Source organism: Bos taurus, chromosome 17, assembly GCF_002263795.3.
Source record: "Bos taurus isolate L1 Dominette 01449 registration number 42190680 breed Hereford chromosome 17, ARS-UCD2.0, whole genome shotgun sequence".
NCBI lineage: Eukaryota > Metazoa > Chordata > Mammalia > Artiodactyla > Bovidae > Bos > Bos taurus.
In genome coordinates, this window is record NC_037344.1 from 63,283,918 (window position 1) to 63,303,438 (window position 19,521).

Here is a 19,521-nt window from a genome sequence, read left to right on the forward strand (position 1 = left end):
CTCTCATGTATGCCTTTCCTAGATTTAAAAAATAAATATATAACTTCCATAAAAGAAAAATAAGCCTATATTCAAGCTAAATGAATTTCAAGCTCACAGCCACTCACCCCAGCTGGTGAATTCCCATTTCATCTGCACGTAAAAATCCGGAGCCTGAAGGACAAAGGTTTAAAAGAAATCACTCCTGCTATCAGAAACTAACACAACATTGTAAATTTGACTATACTCCGATAAAAATTAATTTAAAAAATAAAAGAAAATAAATTACCCTTGGTACCATTAGCGAAACACACACAGTAAGGGCTGATAGGGTTGTTCAAAAGGCAGAGGGAGAAAGAACAGAGAAAATAAGAAGAAACATAAATTGCAAACCCATCAGACTAAATGCCTATTTTTATATTCAGGCTGTTATTTTATCTCACTATAAAATACGTCTAGACAGTTAATAAAGTTAACTGCAGGCGACAAGGTTGGAGGGAGATAAAAGTCAAATCTGATTTAAGGGTTCAGTTGGGTTCCTAGCAGTGAGGGTCACAGGCTGGTCTAAGCAAGGAGAAGGAGTGTGGACCCCACCTGTCCTACAGGGAGCTTGACTGCAAAAGGCTCTGTGTGCTGGGAAGGGTGGGGTGTTTATCAGACCACTCTGAAACCAGGAGGGTGTGAGACATCACTGTCCCCAGGAAGTTATTTTCCTTCAGACTTTTGCCCCTCATTTTCTTCTTAAACTTCTAGAATTTGGCTTTTTGAGGTTTCACACCACCACAGCAAGCCTGTTTAGAATCATTTTCTGACCCACCATGAATTCCTATAGAAGGTTCTGGGAGAGCTACTTAAGAAACCCCAAAAGACAAAAGCTAGAAATTCCAGATTCCAAAGATGGGTAAAGTCATTCCAAGGGACAATGGAAAAGAAACATGGACATGCAGTGAGGAGACACCGTTGAAAGGCTGTTAGGCATGGCCTCTGGTGCCACGGAGCACCAGGTCATATGTGGGCTGTCTGTAACCTCCAACACAGGGTATAATTCAGGGCAGTTCATGGCTATGGATCAACACAGGTGAAAAAAGTCTTCTACATGGAATTTTAAAATGGGGGGGGGGTGACTCTAGGTAAAATAAGTCATTTTCTGCTTTGTCAAATGGACAGATGATGTTTTTAGTTCCTCCTACAGTGAGTTAGACAAGAAAACCAATCTATGTGATCTCTGTGCACTCAAACACACATGTATTTTAAAATCAGTGGATACAACAACTTATATTTCACGGATGGTTTCTGTGCAGTATGTGGAAAATCAATGTCTTAGGCAGGATTTAGCTTAAGTGTTAATATTTTTTTAAGAAGAATGCTCAGATTGTCTCACAGCAAAGTTATTCCTTTTCTCAACAGAGCTGTTAATTTTTCTCAAGAAGTGTGGGAAGCTGATTTATCTAGCAAGTATCTTTGGAAGTACTTGGGGGAGCTCACTTCTGTGCTTCAACTGAGAATAAATGATGTGAAAACTGAACCGCTGGCTGCCTCAGGAATACTGCACATGACTGACCAATAAGACAGCTACGCCAAGTGACAAAGGCTATCTGAAGAATGGTAACTATCATCCCAAACAATCCAAGGGGGACTTCCCTGATGGTCTAGTGACTAAGACTCCACACTCTCAATGCGGGAGGCTGGGGGTTTGATCCCAGGTCAGGGAACTAGATCCCACATGCTGCAACTAAGAGTTTCCATGCTGTAACTAAAACGTGTGCGTGCCAGGTCGAAGAGCCCACGTGCTGCAACTAAGACCCGGCGAGGTCGAATAAATAAATATTAAAGCAAACAAACAAAACAAACTTGAGAGCCTAGAAGTAAAATCTTTTAAGAAACTTCTCCAAGTGTTACAGAGCCCATACCCTTTTACTCACAAGACAGATAAACTGCCCCAAAGCTAGTAACTCTAAGTTCAGGCAATGGATTAGAAGTCACAAAATACTAATGGCTAGAAGTGACAGAGGTGTCAAGGAGAGTTGCACAAAGACTTCTGAGCCTCAACAGGCCCTGAAAATCCCCAGACAGTAATGAAGTTCATTATAATTTCCCCAAGATGACCCAAGCTCAGGATGCTACTATTAAGAAAACAGGCAGCTAGACAAATTAATTGCCTGATGTCCATTTGTCTTTAGTTCTAACTTTTAAATAGCACTTAAAAGAGTCAGTCTAGTGGCCTGGAAACATAGTTTGTGAAAGACATCATACATTTAACAGATCGCAAAAGCAAGGAATCACGCTATTTGGTATTCAATACATCGTTTTCACAATCCTTCAAACTGTTTGGGAGGGTGCACAAGGATGTCAAACTGTCTGTGGCTGCTGTGTCAGCATTCAACTCCACGGATGGCGCTGGCAGTTTTTATGGCTACCTCGAGAATTTTCTGGAGCAGCTCCGGAACTCCCTCGAGGGCCATGGACGTGTTGTGGAAGTCCCGATGCTGAAGGACCGTGTACACCATCTCGGGGTCACCGGTGCTCACAGCCTCGTGCAAAACTGGAAGGCAAAAAGATGTAATCTGATCACCCTGTATTCTCATACTTACTCACAAATTCCAAAGCCAGCTTGAAAAGTATCTCTCTGGATCGAAGGCCAACAATTTTTTTAAAGCGGGACAGAGGCTCCAGCCCCACCCAATGTTCACAACCATGACTACTTACTTTAACCCCTACCTGACTGAGCAGAGAACAGAGCACTTTCAGCCTCTTGAGCAAACCTGCCATTATTATCTTCCCCCTGTCTCTTACTACTGACTCAAATCCTGACGGTGTCTTCAGAGCTGGCTTTCACTGTGTGATGACACAGCTGTGGAGATGGGCAGGCAGGCTGTGTGTATTCTTGCTCAGTCAACCCCCAATTACTTGGACCAGCAGTAGGAGAGCTTGCAGAACAAGTGTTGTTGTTTCGTTGCTACGTTGTGTCTGACTCTTCACAATCCCATGGACTGCAGCACTCCAGGCTCCTCTGTCCTTCAGTGTCTCCTGGAGTTTGCTCAAATTCATGTCCATTGAGTCGGTGATGCTATCAACTATCTCATCTTCTGCCATCTCTTCTCCTTCTGCCCTCAATCTTTCCCAGCATCAGAGTTTTCCCAAATGAGTTGGCTTTTCGATCAGGTGGCCAAAGTATTGGAGCTTCAGCATCAGTCCTTCCAATGAATATTCAGGGTTGATTTCCTTTAGGACTGACTGGTTTGATCTCCTCAAAGTCCAAGGGAGTCTCAAGAGTCTCAAAACAAGTGAAGTGCCAGGATTTCACTGGAAAAGGATACTATTTTCAGCTATAATTTTTTTTTTTTTGGCCGGTGGGGGGTGGGGTGGTGAGATATGACCTTTATTTAGCTTATCCACCACACTTTTTCTTTTGGTACAGAAAAAATGTCTGTGCCAAACCAAATGTTTGTTACTATAATTTCTACATCACAATTAAAATCCAAACAGTTTTTCAAAAACAGTCAGCTCAATCAAAACCCACTACTTCAGAATCAATAGCTTCTTTGAAGCCACAGTAACACTTAAACATGGTTAAGACTCGAATGCAGAAATTTGGCTTGTTGGAAAGTTAATTAAGCTTCCAACTTGCTCAAACAGAATTACAAAAAAGGCAAATCTGTCTTATTCCCGGAGATATGGTCCACTGGAATCACCAACACTGGATAGCTGTAGGGGTATTTAGAGTCCTGAGATAAGAAGGAATCCAGGCTTCTTTTAGACAGTCTTCTGTGTCCTCTCTTCCCAGAGATTTGTGGATGTGTGGACTCACATCACCACCAGCAACTGTAGCCTTGATCCGAGAGTCCAATTCTTCATCTCCACGAATAGCAAGTTGCAAGTGACGAGGCGTAATACACTTTACCTTCAAGTCTTCTGACGCATTTCCTGCCAATTCAAGTACCTCTGCGGTGAGGTCCTCCAGGATGGCTGTGCTACACACAGCGGCAGTCACGTCCACACATCCATGGCTGGTGGTCCTAGATTTTAGGTATGGATGAATACGGTCCCCCAGGAACTGCAGACTGGCTCTCTGCAAGTGAGAAAGCGCCTTTGTGTTGGCTTTTCCTGAGTCCTTCCCAGCCTTACCGTCAGCCATTTCAAACAAGCAAGGCAGAAAAAGGACTAGTCAGACACCCAGTGAGAGCCCGCCGCCTCCTCCTTCTTCACATGGTGATTCAAACTGCCTATCATTTCTTTCTGATTGTCCATCATGATGGATTTGCTGGAGTTACCGCCACGCTCCTCAGGGGAAACCGGGTGCTCGCCTTCGTGTCTGGTGCGCTGAGAGCTGCTTTCTGGATGAAGAGTCACCCCCTACCCTGGGCGCCTGACCCAGGACACAATTGGGACCATTGTGCTGCAGACAAGCCAGTGGCCTCCGAGGCTCTCAGCTCCTTCCCCGGCCCCGAGTCCCAAGAGAGACAGAGCTCAAGATAAAGATGACTCTGAAGACAATGAGGACTGAGGCTACCCTTTATTCAGAGAGAGAAAACAAAATGGAAGGCTTTACGTTATTTCGCAAGTACACTTGCCTGTCCAACCCTCACGGTTTTCCTTTGTCACATCTGCTTTATGTCGGAGCAGGACTCTGGCAGATTCCAAGTGTCCCAAAGAAACAGCAAGATGCAACAGGGTGCGACCTCGAGGATCCAGGGCCTCCACGTTCTGTAAATAAACACTGGCATTTATGTAACTGGATATATATAACTGGACACAAAAACGTGGAAAGGAGTTTCAGAGGTTAATAGTAAGTACAGAAATTAAAAATAGTATTTGCACACTCAAGACAGCAGTACATGGGAAAAACAAATGCTTACACATGGGCACGAACTGAAATAATGTGACTCTGGGGGCTATAAATAAAGGTGACGGTTACTGAGTTCCTTTTTCTATAAAGTTAAGAGCCTCATAAACAAACACCAGCTACAGGCCTCCGATCATCAAACACAACCCAAAGCACAACAGCGCTCAAATTAAGTCTAAATAAGGCTAAGGGCTTGCATGGAAACACAGCCACCCTGTGGTGTGGAACGTGGGGGATTTCTCCAGCACATCTCAGCACTCAAGTCCAGAACAGGAAGTGCAAGGACTTTAATCAAAACTGAAAGTACAGAAGATAATTTGGGTCAGAATAAAAGTACGTTCTCTAGCTGGATTCCCACCAAAACACCACTCTCGTTATTGTTTGTTGAGCTCCAAGTGCCCCGAAGTGGCAGCATCCGTGGGTCCCACATACAGTGAGCGTGGTCCGCCAGGCACGCGTGAGGACGCAGATAGACATCCATTTGGCTTCTACTCTTCACTCCTACTCTGGCCCTCCCTCCGGCACCTGCACTGGGGTCCAGGGCTCCGTCTGAACGGGTCAGTGCTGCCTTCCAGAGACAGCTCTGAATGTTCTTCAAGGACACAAGAAACTTCCGTGGGCTGTTGGAAAATAAAAACCTTTAAGGGGACTCCCCTGGTGGTCCAGCGGTTGGGAATCTGCTTGCCAGTGCACGGGACACGGGTTCGATCCCTAGTCCAGAAGATCCCACGTGCCACGGAGCAACTAAGCCTGTGAGCCACAACTACTGAACACATGGACCACGACTCTGAGCCCTTGCTCCCCAATAAGAGAGGCCACAGAAATAAGAAGCCTGCACATCTCAATGAAGAGTAGCCCCCACTACTAGAAAAAAGAGCCTGTGTGCAGCAATGAAGACCCACCACAGCCCCAAATCATGAGACTGCTTGCTTAGAAAATGTGCTTTATGTTGATGTGTGATGCTAGTTGTGGGGCAGCCTCCAGAGAGATCCAGGACAAGCCACTGTCGGCCACAGGAGAGGAAGGTAAGCAGGACTGTGGGTAAATAGCCACTATCCAACAGCTACCTGACCTCCCTGTTTTGCTAATTGTATCGCGGCCATTGTGAAGTGAAGACAGACTGGTATCGAAGAAAAACAGAAGTGGCTGAAGATATTCTGCTAAGTGAACACGTGTCCTCCTGGACCAACTCCAGGCCCGGTGTTCTCTCAGGTGCTAAAAGGCCATCACGTCTCCTAGAATAGGGCCCACACCACCTCCTGGGATTCCCTGACTTTTCCAAAGGGATGGCCTGTTTATCTCACTTGAGAATTCCAAAGGGCGGGATCTGAATCTTATATTTCTTAGCTTCTGCCACCTTAGTCTCTAATGTGCATTAAATCATTGTTCTTTTTTTTCTTTTAAGTAATGTGACTTAAAACTATTAACTTAGCTGAAGTTTAGCAGGAAAGAAAGACTTAGCAAATTCATTCTTATCTTTCACGTCTGTTATAGATGATGCTTTCTTACTCAACAAGTTTTATGTACTACATGAAAGGTGCTAGGGTTAGCACGCTGCCAGACACAGGAGATGCTTAACAATATTTACCAGGCAAAAGGGGAAACTGCTGCTGCTGCTGCTGCTAAGTCATTTCAGTCGTTAATTCACACCCTAGAACAAAGCCAACATCTGGGACTAAGAAGTAAGGCTCAAGTTTCTGGGTCACTAGATATGATGTATACAATCAAATTCAAATATATTAAGTTAACTTTTTTCTATTTTTGACCACAGGGCAGCGGTGGGGCAACTGTATGTCTGAGTCCCATAGCTGTACACTTTGCATAGATAATTATAACTGTGCAGGGCCTCCTATGCCCCTCCTCATCTGAAAGGAGATAAGGGAGGGAAAATGATATATTATAATGAAAGTGTGATTTAAAACAATGGGTGAATAACGATTAGAGTGGAAACTGGTGGGGGGAAGAAAGATAGAAAATCAACAGAGAAATATCAACAAAACCAAAAGTTGGCTCTTGGAAAATATCAACAAAATTGACAAACTTTTGGCTAGAAGAACCAAAAGAAAAAAAAGAGAAGATTCAAGTTACCAAAATCAGGAATGATATAGGGGATGTTACTATCAACTCTACAGAAATAAGAAGTATTATAAATGAACACTATGAACAACTGTATGCCAACAAATGAGAACTTAGATGAAAGGCACGTATTCCTAGGCAGCCACAAGCTAGCAAAACTCACTTAGGAAAAAAACCAGAAAAAATTTATAACAAGTAAAAAGATTGACTCAGTAATTTTAAAATTTCCCAGGGGAAAAAAACCTCAGACCCAGAAGGGCTTCACTGGTGAATTCTACCAAACGTTCAACAAATTAATTCCAATTCTTCACAAACCCAAAAACAGAAGAAGGAAGAAAACCTCCCAACTCATTTTATAAGCTCAGTATTATGCTGATGACAAACAAATCACACAAGAAAGACAACCATAGACAGTATCTCTTATGACTATAGATACAAAAATCCTCAACAATATTTTAGCAAAATAAATTCAATAATATATGAAAAGGGTTATTGTACACCATGACTGAGTGAGTTTATCCCACAAATGCAAGGGTGGCTTAACATCCAATAATCAATTAACGTGACACATCATATTGATAGGAAAAAAACAAACAAACATATGACCATCTCAATAAATGCACGCTGTGGTCTGAATGTGAAGTGTCCACCCAAAATTCGTATGTTGACATCCTAACCTCCAAAGATGATGGTATTAGGAAGTGGGGCCTTTGGGAAGTACTTAGATCATGAGAGTGGAGCCCTCATGAATGGAATGAGTGTCTTTAGAAAACAGGCTCCAGAGAGCTTGTGAAACCTCTTCCACCAAGTGAGGACACTGTGAGGATTCACTTGCTATGAACCAGGAGGAAAGCCCTCACCAGACACCACACAAACCCGCTGGCACCATGGTCGTGGACTGCCAGGCGCCAAGACTATATAGGTTTCTACTGTTCATAAACTGTCCACTTCGTGATATTTTGTTACTGCAGCCCAAATGGACTAAGATGAGGCAGAAAAAGCATTTCACAAAATCCTACACCCTTCATGATTAAAAAAAACCCAAAACATTCAACAAACTAGGAATGAAGGGAACTTCCTCAAACATCATCTATCTATGAAAAACCCACAGCTAACATCATACTTAACGGTGAAAGAATGGATGCTTTCCCCCAAGATAAGAAATAAGACAGGAATGTTCTCTTCATCATATCTATTAAACATTGTACTAGAGGTTCTAACCAAGACTATAAGGCAAGAAAAAGAAATAAAAGGCATCTGAGGAAAATGTAAAACTATTTCTACTCATAGACAACATGATCTCACATATAGGAAATCCTGGGAAATCCACTTAAAAAATATTAGAACTAATGAGTTCAAGTTGTAGGCTACAACAGCAATGTAGAAAAATCAGTTGTATACTTATACACTTGTAACAACTCAAAAGTAAAATAAAAAATTCCATTTATAGTGACATTGAAAATAATAAAACATTTATAAATAAGTAACAAAAGAAGTATAAACCTTATACTCTGAAAACTATAAAGCACTGTTGAAAGAAATAAAGATCTAAAAAATGGAAACATCCCATGTTCATGGTTCAGAAGACTTAATATTTTAACATGTCAAAACTCCCTAAACTGAGCTATAGAGTCAATGCAATCTCCATCAAAATTCCAGCTTATTTCTTGCAGAAATGAACCAGGTGATACTAAAATTCTTAAGGAAATTCAAGGGACCCAGAATAGCCAAAATCATCTTGAAAAGAAGAGTAAAATTTGAGAAATCACACTTCCCAATTTCAAAACTTACTACCCAAAGCTACAGCAATCAAGACTGTGATACTGGCAAAAGGGTAGACATATAAATCAGTGGAATACAATTTAGAGTCCAGAAATAGACTTATACATCTATGGTCAATTGATTCTCAACAAGGGTGCCAAAATAATTCAATGGGGAAAGAATCATCTTTTCCACAAATGGCGCTTGAACAACTAGATATCAGCATGCAAAAAAAGAATGAAGTATTATATATACTAAACGCAAACGTTAGCTCAAAGTTGATCATAAACCTGAATGTAAGAAATAAAACAATAAAACTCTTAGAGGAAAACATACAATTATATTTGTGTGACCTTGTGTTAAGCAAAATTTCCTAAGATACAACATCAAAAGCATAAGAAACAAAAGAAAATATAGGTAAATTATACTCCATCTAAACTGAAAACTGTTATACTTCAAACGGTATAAAGAAAGTAAAAAGACAAAGACAGGGAGAAAATGTTTGTAAGTCATGTACCTATTAATGGGCTAGTATTTAGAATATGGGAGCTTCCCAGGTGGCCCTAGTGGTAAAGAACTCGTCTGCCAGTGCAGGAGACACAAAAGATGCGCGTTTAATCCCTGGGTCGGGAAGATCCCCTGAAGGAGGGCATGGCAACCTACTCCAGTATTCTTGCCTGGAGAATCCCATGAACAGAGGAGCCTGGAGGGTTACAGTCCATGAGGTCGCAAACAGTCGGACACACCTGAGGCAACTTAGCACGTGCACATCTGGAATACATGAAGAACTCTATCCATGAATAAAAAGACAAATGATCCAGTTTTTAAACGGGCAAGGGATTTAAATAGACACTTCTTCAAAGAAGATACGCCAATGGCCAACAGCACATGGAAGACGCTCAAATAACTAATCACTGTGCTGTGCTGCGCTGACTTGCTCAGTCACGCCAGACTCTTTGCAACCCCATGATCTGTAAGCCGCTCTGTCCATGGGGATTCTCTGGGTAAGAATACTGGAGTAGGTTGCATGCCCTCCAACAAGGGATCTTTCCGAACCAGGAATCAAACCCAAGTCTTCTGCATTGAAGGCGGATTCTTTACCATCTGAGCCACCAGGGAAGCCCAAGAATACTGGAGTGGGTAACCTATCCCTCCTCTAGGGGATTTTCCTGACCCAGGAATGGAACCGGGGTCTCCTGCATTGCAGGCAGATTCTTTACCAGCTGAGCTACCAGGGAAGCTTAGGGAAATGCAAATCAAAGCCACAATGAGATAATACTTCACATCCATTAGGATGGCTACAATCAAAAGGACAATAACAAGTGTTGACAAGGATGTGGAAAAACTAGAACCATTATACATTGCTGATGGGAATGTAAAATGGTGCAGTCAAACTGAAAAAACATTTGGCAGTTCCTCAAAAAGTTAAACACAGAATTACTATTAATATAAGACCCAGCAAGTCCTCTTATAGGTGTTTACCCAAGAAAAATAAAAACATACAGTCACACAAAAACCTATACACAGATAAGCAGAGCAGGATTATTCATAATAGCCCAAATGTCCATCAGCTGGCTAAGGAATAAACAAAATATAGCATACACACACACACACACACGGGAGTACTATTCAGCCATTAAAAGGAATGAAGTATTAACACCTCCCATGACATGGATGAACACTGAAAACATCATGTTAGGTTAAAGAAGCCACACACAAAAGGCCACGTATTGTATGATTCCATTTATAAGAAATGTCCAGAAGAAGCAAATCTATAGAGGTATCAAGCTGCTTAATGTTGCCTGGGGCTGAAGGGTTGGGGGGAAATAGGGAATGACAGCTAATGGGTGTGGGGTTTCTTTCGGGGGTGATGAAAATGTTTTGGAATGTGACTGTGGTGACAGTCGCACAACTCAGGGAATACACTAAAAACTGAATAATACACGTTAATGGGTGAATTGCATAAGGGAATTGAATCTCAATAAAGATGTTTAAAAATCAACCTATGTATGTGTTTTATGCAACACATAAGTCTAATCTACGATCTACATGCTCTTTGACGAGTTGCTTAACTCCTCTTGAGCTTCAGTATGCGCGCTTGTAAAACGGGAACAGTAAGAACAAACAAACAAAAAAAACCCACCTATCTTACAAAAGTCTTACTAGGGTAAACCTCATGGCAAGCTCTTAGAAGAGTCAGCTCTTATGATTATACTCCTACACTACATTGCTTCACATAAGCTGTCGCTTTCTCCCTAAAAGGGATTTGTTCCAATTTCCTTACAGCTAATAGGGGAGCTGAGGGTCCTAAACTAATGACATGAGTTGAGTTAGCAAGAGCTCAGAATTTCACTGGAATTCACTGTCATAGCCGATCATTTAAGTTTTTCCTTTAAGTTTCTCCAATGATGAGCTGTACCAAATTAAAACTGCCCACTCTTAATGATCACAGTGCCCTCCCAAAGAAGAAAAGGTGTGCGATTTCTCCATGTCTCCTTATGTGCTAATTTTTAAGCCCACCGACTCTTCTTATCCAAGCCCTCTTTGGTAGCCTACTGTTCTGCAGCTGAGTGCGGGCTGCTGTGTCTGACAGCTGGGTCCACTTCCGGGTCCCTAACTAGCCTCGGGGGACCCATTCTGAGTGGTGCACAGTCAGAACTTTGGAAACTATCACAGGTACCTCCTGGGGGGAAGGCCTCAGGCAAGAGGCTGCTAACTGGCCCTCCCTTTGCTTGAGAGAGTCCTGTGCGTGCTCAGATGGCCCTCGTCCTCTGTGGCCAGCCGGGGCCTGAGCTGGTTCTCCCACCCCAAGTCCGGGGGAGGTATAAATACGTGCCTGGTTGCAAAGGTGCAACTGAGCCCAGGGGCTGAGGAGGAGCACCTGAGAGCAGGCTCCAGGCTCTATCCCTTGGATCCAAGGCTCTGGCTCAGGGTGGGCCTCCAGCCAACAGGGACTGGCTGGAATGAGTGCCCGGTGGCCTCACCCAGCCTTGCCCTGGGCTGCGATGAGAATCCCCGGGTGGTTCCCGATCAGGCTCTGAGCACTGCCGCTGCCTAGAACGTCCTCTTTGGCCCAGATTTTGTGCTTTCACTGCTGGCTCCCTAACTGAGGGCTGGCCCTGGAGTCAGGCCTCAGCTGCTACCCTCTACCTCACTTGATCCCACAGGGCTTTCCCTCCTCTGCTAAGGTGCACAGACTGTCCTTTGCATCTGTCCCCTTAAATTTTCATTCATTCTCCCAGCATCGGCAGGAAGGCTGAAAGATGTTTAACAGACCTCTCTGGCTAAGTGACAAATGACATAACCAGAACACAAATCATTTCAACTGCACCGACCAACTTTAAGGCCCCACTGAATATTAAAGACAGTAGAGCTGATGGGTTAAGAGGCACTTAATAAAGTGCCTCGGCTGAGTAAACGCTGAAAGCTTGAAACAATCTCATCTCTGGCAAAGTTAAACAAGCAGTGAACTTCGGCTAAATGAACAAGACTCACACACATTCAGAAACATGTGCTTATTCTTCTTCATCTGGATAAACTTGATTCTTTCTGTGCTGCTGTTCCTAGAACAAAATAAAAATTCTTACAGCTACCAGTGTGCCAGCTTCATGTCTCACTCGTGGGATGGAAAGAATGAAGAACGGACTGCAGAAAAGTACTGGCAAACAAAGCCTTAAGTGAAACAGCTGGCTTTACTGCTGGGGTGATGGAAATTTTTTGTTTTTAATTATGCAGCCAATACGGGTTCCTTGTAGAAAAATTGGAACATACATAAAAGGAGCCACATTCCCAGGATGATGATGATATTAACAGCAGCAGCTATGGTAAATGTATTGCTTCCAGGTACCCTGGGCCCGCACCTTCTGATCTTTTCCCTTCCTCTTTCTCCAGAATCCTGAAATGGAGGCACTTTTACCAAAAGAAGGAAAGCAGGAGGGTTAAGAATACAGGATTCTTATTCTGTGAGAGTGACTTCCTCAGGATTGACATCTTAGTTTGACAACTTGGTAAGCAGGTGACTGAACCTCTCCACCTCTGTTTCCTCATCTGTAAAATGGGAATCACACAAGCACTAACCCCTGGGGACTGATGTGAGAATTACATCTAAAACTGCACATAAAACATTTTAAGGGACTTGCGTGGCAGCCCAGTGGTTAAGACTCCATGCTTCCAATGCAGAGTGTGCAGGTAGGTTTGATCCCTGGTAGGGGAACTAAGATTCCACATGCAGTGCAGCGTGGCAAAAAAAAAAAAATATATATATATATATATGTATGTATGTATGTATGTATGTATGTAAGTATATGCATTTTTTACCTACAGTATAACACAGGGAACTCTGCTCAATGTTAAGTGGCAGCTGGGATGGGAGACAAGTCTGGGGGAGAATGGACACATGTATATGTATGGCTGAGTCCCTTTACTGTCCACCTGAAACTATCACAACATTGTTAATCAGCTATACTCCATATAAAAGAAAAAGTTAAAACAAACCAAAAACAACAAAAACATTTCAGCACAGTGCCTGGCAAAATAGTAAGCGTTTAGTGTTAATGCTCCGCATTTTGACAGCTCATGAACTGATTTGTTAAGGGTAAATTAAGCACCCAAGCTCACAACGTAACTAGTATTAGTACTGGCCATTAACCTAACTGCCTCCAAGGCAGGGGAGTAGATAGCTATTTCATAATTAACAGAGGATCTCAATAAGTATCAAAGCAACAAAATATTCCCTGCCTTGTGTTTTAATGGTATCAATAATCAAGTTTTTGATCCTGAAGCAGTTGCATAATTCACAGGACCCAGATTAAAATCAACATGCAAGGCCCCTTCTTCAAAAGAAAATAGTAAGACTTCCCAGACGATGACAACAGAACACTGAACCAAGCATGAGCCATTTCTGAGGACAGGGCCCTGGGCAACTGCCGAGACTGCACACCCGTGAGGCCAGCCCCATCTCCACCCCTTCAATGGCCAAAGTTTCAGGATTGCAATTGGACTTCGTGGTCATGACAGTCCAACTTCCACAGTCAAGATGTTTTTTCTGAATACACTTCAACTATCTCTCCCCCAGAGAAAACAGAATCTTGTGACATGATCTACAGTTATAACAGATAACAAAGTCAAAAACAAATAAGTAGCAAAGATGCATATTCTTTCTTGATCTCCTTGACACTCAAAGGCACTAAGGATCAATGTATCCCAGGACTACCTTGCTGCAAAATTAGAATTCGCTAATCACCTGTGTCCTTAATGTTTTTCAAGGTAAGAGGCACAGAGAACTTTTGATGAACATTTCTATCACAAGTTGCAGGAAAAAGAAATAATTCAACCATGCCACATTTCAGATTACAAATCAAGACTGTTATCATCGACTGAGTTTTTCTATAAAGAAAGACGGTGCTTCGTTTTAACTCTTTTCCTCACCTCCCATGAACAGAAAGCCTGCTGTTTTCTGAAATTGGTATTGAACATGTGTGTGGTTCAATGACGATGGTGAACCACTCTATCAGATAGGATTTTAGTTTTGTGACTTTCCTTGTACTTTATCTCAATATTTCACAAGAAGCTGTGAGGCTCCGATACTGAGGAAGTACAGAGGCAAAACACAGCAGGCCTAAAAACAAAGACTGGTCATTTTTAAAGTGTCTAAGGTGAGACTTAAAGCCGAGAAAAAAACGATAGCGGGTTCCCTTTGATCTATGTCTAGTAAGAGAAAGGGAATTGAATCATCAGGTACACTGTGATGCCTAACTGTTGAATCATTTACTCTGGGGGCATGATCTAATTAGGAACAAGGACTCTTACGACAAAAGTTTATTCTGTGTGGACAGAGAATTTAAAAGAAAAAAGGGCAACTTTTGACTTCCACTGGGTGCTCAACAGACTTAAAGAAAGATGGCAGAGTACAAGAACACATTTAGGGCTTCCCTGGTGGCTCAGTGGTAAAGGATCCGCTTGCCAGTGCAGGAGACATGTGTTCGATCCCTAATCAGGGAATATCCCACATGCCGCGAAGCAAGTAAGCCTGGGCTCCACAACTACTTAGCCTGTGCTCTACAGCCCAGGAGCTGCAAAAAGTGAGCCCACTTGAGCCGCAACTGCTGAAGCCCACTTGCCTAGAGCCAGCGCTCTACAACAAGAGAAGCCACCGCAATGAGTAGGCCCCACTCACAACTAGTGAAAAGCCCGGGCAGCAGTGAAGGGCCAACACAGCCAAAAAGGAAGAACACACTTAGCAGTAACTGTTCATCAAGTGGGGGTGTCGGAGGGGGGTGGGGTGGGGAATGCCGACCTTGCTCAATTTTTGCAAATCAGAAGAAAACCAATGCCCTCTTTCCTCTAGAATTTCTTGACAATTAGTGCATCAAATCTGAGCCATCCAAAAACCAGAACTTTAATACACTAGATAAAATGAAGTCAACCCGAACAATTACACGAGGTGCTTCCCTGGTGGCTCAGACTTAAAGAATCTGCTTGCAACGCAGGAGATTCAGGTTCGATCCCTGGGTTGGGAAGATCCCCTGGAGAAAGGAATAGCCACCCGCTCCAGTGTTCTTGCCTGGAGAATTCCATGGACAGAGGAGTCTGGCGGGCTACAGTCCATGAGGTCGCAAAGAACTGGACACGACTGAGGGACTAAAACACACACATACACATCGTAACTGCTAAGTATGTCGGTTTTTAACTTGAGTGTACCAATACCTCCCAGAATCACTGTGCTGCTTTGAAGACAGGGTTTCTCAAAAAGGATGTTACTGACATTTTGGGAAAGACAAATCTTAACTGGGGAGGGGGATGTCTTACACATGTGTGTCTTCTAGGATACTGAGCAGCCTCTGTGGCCTCTACCCATTCGATTCCAGTAACACCCACTCCCCGCGTGTAACAAACAAAAATGTCTCTATTAATTACCAGATGTGTGGGATGAGGGAGGAAATCACTTCCAACTGAGAACCACTGCTTATAAAGCTGGGAATATAAATAAAAAAAGAATCAAAGCACTTTAGAACAGGAAGTGATTTTAAGGATGCTGTGCACCAGCAATTCTCAAACTTTGGTGTTTATCAGCCTCCCTGGGGAGCTTTTCCTGGGCATCACCCCAGACCTATTGGTAACAGTCAAGTACAGAATTTGCCCACATGGGTATCAACACCCTCATTCCACAAAGAAGAGGACGTGGGCCAAGACAGGGAAAATGCCTTGCCCAAGGTCACAGGGCGAGTTAGAACCTGGGCTCCAAACCCAACCAAGCCCAAGCCCTTCCTGACAAAAAGAATGGGTGGGGTGAAAGGTGTGTGTTGCTCACACATTTTGGAGAAAGGCAAGAATAATTGGTTAAGACGGTGCACGCTGGAGCCAGTTGGCCAGAGTTACAATCTCGATTTGGTGTTTATTAGGTAAGCGACCTTGTGTAAGAGACATAATCTCTGAGCGTCTTTAGTTTCCTTCTCTGTAAAATGAAAGGATAGTACCTACCTCCTAGGGCTGCTGGAAAGGTTAAGAGGGAGAATGTATATAAAACCTTCGGCCTGGCACACATTAAATACTCAGTACACATCCTGCTGTTATTATTATTGTCCCTCGATTGCTGAGCGGAAGGGGACGGCGGTGCCCCGTCCCCTTCCCCAGAGGGCTGGAGATGGGCTCAGGGAGGCGATACGATCCCCGACTCCCCGGCTCCTCTAGCCGGGGTAAGACCCTCGCCTCGCCCCCTCACCTGGTCCCGCAGCTCCTTCTCCAGCTGCCGGTAGTCGTTGTTCCAGACCAGGAGGTGCAAGGGGAAGTCGCCGCTAGCGTCGCGGGGCGAGGACATGGCGAGGGAGGCCGCAGCCGGGCCCTCACCGCCCGCTTGCCAAGCCTCAGCCCCCGGTGGGGGTCTCCGGCGCCCGCCCGCCGGCCGGCCGGCGAGCGAAGAGAACCAGGCGAGCGGGCGAGGGGGCGCGGTACGCGGCCGGCCGGCCTAGCGGGCCGGGGGCAGGGCACGCGCGGGAGGTCGGGGATCGTGGGCCGGGTCGGGGACGGGGGTCGGCCGCGCCCACCCCGCGCCCCGCGGCGCTCCCGCCCGCGCTGACAGCTCGCAAACCGACTTCTGCGGGCCGAACTGCCCCAAACAGGGAAGTGCGGGGAGCGGACCACCGCGCGCCGCGGCGGGGGGGTAGGCGAGGCTAGCCACCCGGGCCGGGTTCCGCTCAACCTCACCCACCTCCAATCCCATACCGGGAATCAGAGCATCGTACTGAAAACAGAAATGAAACTCTCTTGCTTAGCCTAGGATCTCGACCTGAAAAACTCGATCTAGCCTTTATCATCCCCTTTACTCCTGCCCCAGGTCCCTCATATGGTTCGGTCCACAACTGGGCCTCTTCCATCGGCTCTGCGGTCAGAGGGGGGTGACAATAGGCTCCTGGACCAAACCATTCTAGTTCCTGACTCTCTTGCAGCCTGTTTGGACCTGGGGAGATCCTGCCACGATTGGTCAGGAGCCATTTTGGAAGTGGGCAACACCAACCAGTTTTCAAGTAGGCATCATAAACTCTTGGAGAAGTGGCGTTAAGTAGTTGCCCCATGAGAGGATGGTTCTAGCTCAGAGCTTCTCAACTTAAGCACATTTTGAACCACATAAATTTCATATATTTGTTTTTGCTGTTCTGGTAACTCTAATTCTTTTATTTTTTACTTTGGATTTATTTTTATTTTTTATACAGTTTTTAAAAGTTGCTTTCCATTTATAGTTTTTACCAAATATTGGTTATATTCCTGGTATTGTACAATACACCTTGAGTTATGTTACACCCAATGGTTTGTGCCTCCCACTCCCCCACACTTACATTACCCCTCTCTCCACTGGTAAGGACTAGTTTGTTCTCTGTATCTGTGAATCTGCTTCGTTTTTGTTGTGTTTATAACTTTGTTGTCATTTTTAGATTCCACATGTAAGTGATGTCATACTGTATTTGTCTTCCTCTATCTTACTTCACTTAGTATAACGCCCTCAAAAGTCCATCCTTGTTGCTGCAAATGGCGAATTTTCACTCTTTTTTTTTTATGACTGAATAGAGTACCATTGGAGAAGGCAATGGCACCCCACTCCAGCCCTCTCGCCTGGAAAATCCCATGGATGGAGGAGCCTGGTGGGCTGAAGTCCATGGGGTTGCTAAGAGTCCGACAGGACTGAGCGACTTCACTTTCACTTTTTCACTTTCATGCATTGGAGAAGGAAATGGCAACCCACTCCAGTGTTCTTGCCTGGAGAATCCCAGGGGCAGGAGAGCCTGGTGGGCTGTCGTCTATGGGGTCACACAGAGTCGACACGACTGAAGTGACTTAGCAGTAGCAGAATACCATTGTAGAATGCTACATACTGAGGGAATGTTGTGCAACATAATAAAGACCCTATAAGACAAACCCACAGCTAACATCATACTGAAGGGTGAAAAGCTGAAAGCATTTCCTCTAAGATCAGGAGCAAGGATGCCCACTTGCATCACTTTTATTCAACATAGTTTTGGAAGTTCTAGGCACAACAATCAGAAGAAAGAGAAATAAAAGGAATCCAAATTGGAAAGCAAGACAGGAACCACATAAAACTTTTTGTGGGAGGGTGGGATGATTTGGGAGAATGGCACTGAAACATGTATAATATCATATATGAAACGAGTCACCAGTCCAGGTTCGATGCACGATACTGGATGCTTGGGGCTGGTGCACTGGGACGACCCAGAGGGATGGTATGGGGAGGGAGGAGGGAGGAGGGTTCAGGATGGGGAACACATGTATGCCTGTGGCGGATTCATTTTAATATATGGCAAAACCAATACAATATTGTAAAGTTAAAAAATAAAATTAAATTAAAAGAAATGAAAAAAAAAAAACAACTTTATGTGGGGATGTTGGGCAGAATCCCCGCAGTTTCTACCCACTAGATGTCAGTAACACTCCTGCCAAAATGTCTCCAAATGTACCCTGGAGGAGAAAAATTCATACCCCCACCCCCCCTACTTTGAGAAGCACTGTTCTGCCTCAACTCCAAACTGGGTTATGATTCAAAGTTACCTAAGTTGCTGGTTTATTCCGCATACGAGTGTCCTTTATTTTTTAATTTGGGGTTATGGCCGAAAGGACTAATAGATAATACTTACACTTGACCACAGTCAGCCAAACTTAAGTTCATTCTTTGGGTTTCACCCTAAGACACTATAGTTCCTTGATTCAATGAAGAACCAAGTCAACTCACGGCTGCTCGCCAGCCTGAGCTTTCTGCACAGCTGTCCACAACTAGACCACATAGCCGGGCAAAGTTATTTGATGCATCCTGAAAGCATACTCTCTGCCTTCTCTGCTTGTGGACATCAGCTTTTCAGACGCCTGCAACAACAGCTGTTCAAGAATCCTGGCCTAATCCTTTCTCCACACATGTTGAGGCCAGAAGATTTGTGAGTCTGTGAACCAGAACAGGATGCAGGAGCATCAGGATGGAACCCAGAGGCTCTAATTGTGGAATGTGTGGGGTTTATGTGGTTATGCCCACACCACACATTTATAAAAATGGAGAGATGAACCAAAGACCAGTGCTCCTGAGACCCCTTCCAGGACTTCCTATCCTTTCAGAAGTCTTGGGCAATTTAATCCTCTGCCTCGTCATCTTTCCGTATTTATTGAACATTTCTCTTTATTTATTAGTGAAAAAACTCCACAATGGCTGCTCACCAGAGTACCTGGAGGTCAAGACAGTTTCTGGCCCACAATAGCCATGGAATATTTGCCAAATGGGGATCATAGTTGTGCTTACACATATGTAATACATACAATGTTCATTAGCATTAGGACCACATCTCTGCTCGATTTCAGACTGATTAAAT

General features: G+C 44.1%; 2 protein-coding genes across 2 annotated transcripts in view; both read right to left on the bottom strand.

Annotated features, from left to right (window-relative positions):
• Positions 1–16,475, bottom strand: part of ANKRD13A (ankyrin repeat domain 13A) — a 34,163-nt gene extending 17,688 nt beyond the window's left edge. Inside the window, exons 1-4 of the mRNA NM_001205709.2 lie at positions 16,380–16,475; positions 4,551–4,683; positions 2,397–2,521; positions 108–153 (exon numbers count right to left, since the gene is read on the bottom strand). Coding sequence (NP_001192638.1) covers positions 108–153; positions 2,397–2,521; positions 4,551–4,683; positions 16,380–16,475 — 400 coding nt within the window. The remainder of the gene's footprint in view (positions 1–107; positions 154–2,396; positions 2,522–4,550; positions 4,684–16,379) is intronic.
• Positions 2,528–4,540, bottom strand: LOC107133305 (histone H2A.Z-like). Its single transcript, XM_059876406.1, has one exon. The coding sequence runs from the start codon at positions 4,112–4,114 to the stop codon at positions 3,668–3,670; it is 447 nt and encodes a 148-aa protein (XP_059732389.1). The 5' UTR covers positions 4,115–4,540; the 3' UTR covers positions 2,528–3,667.
• Positions 16,476–19,521: the final 3,046 nt, after the last annotated feature.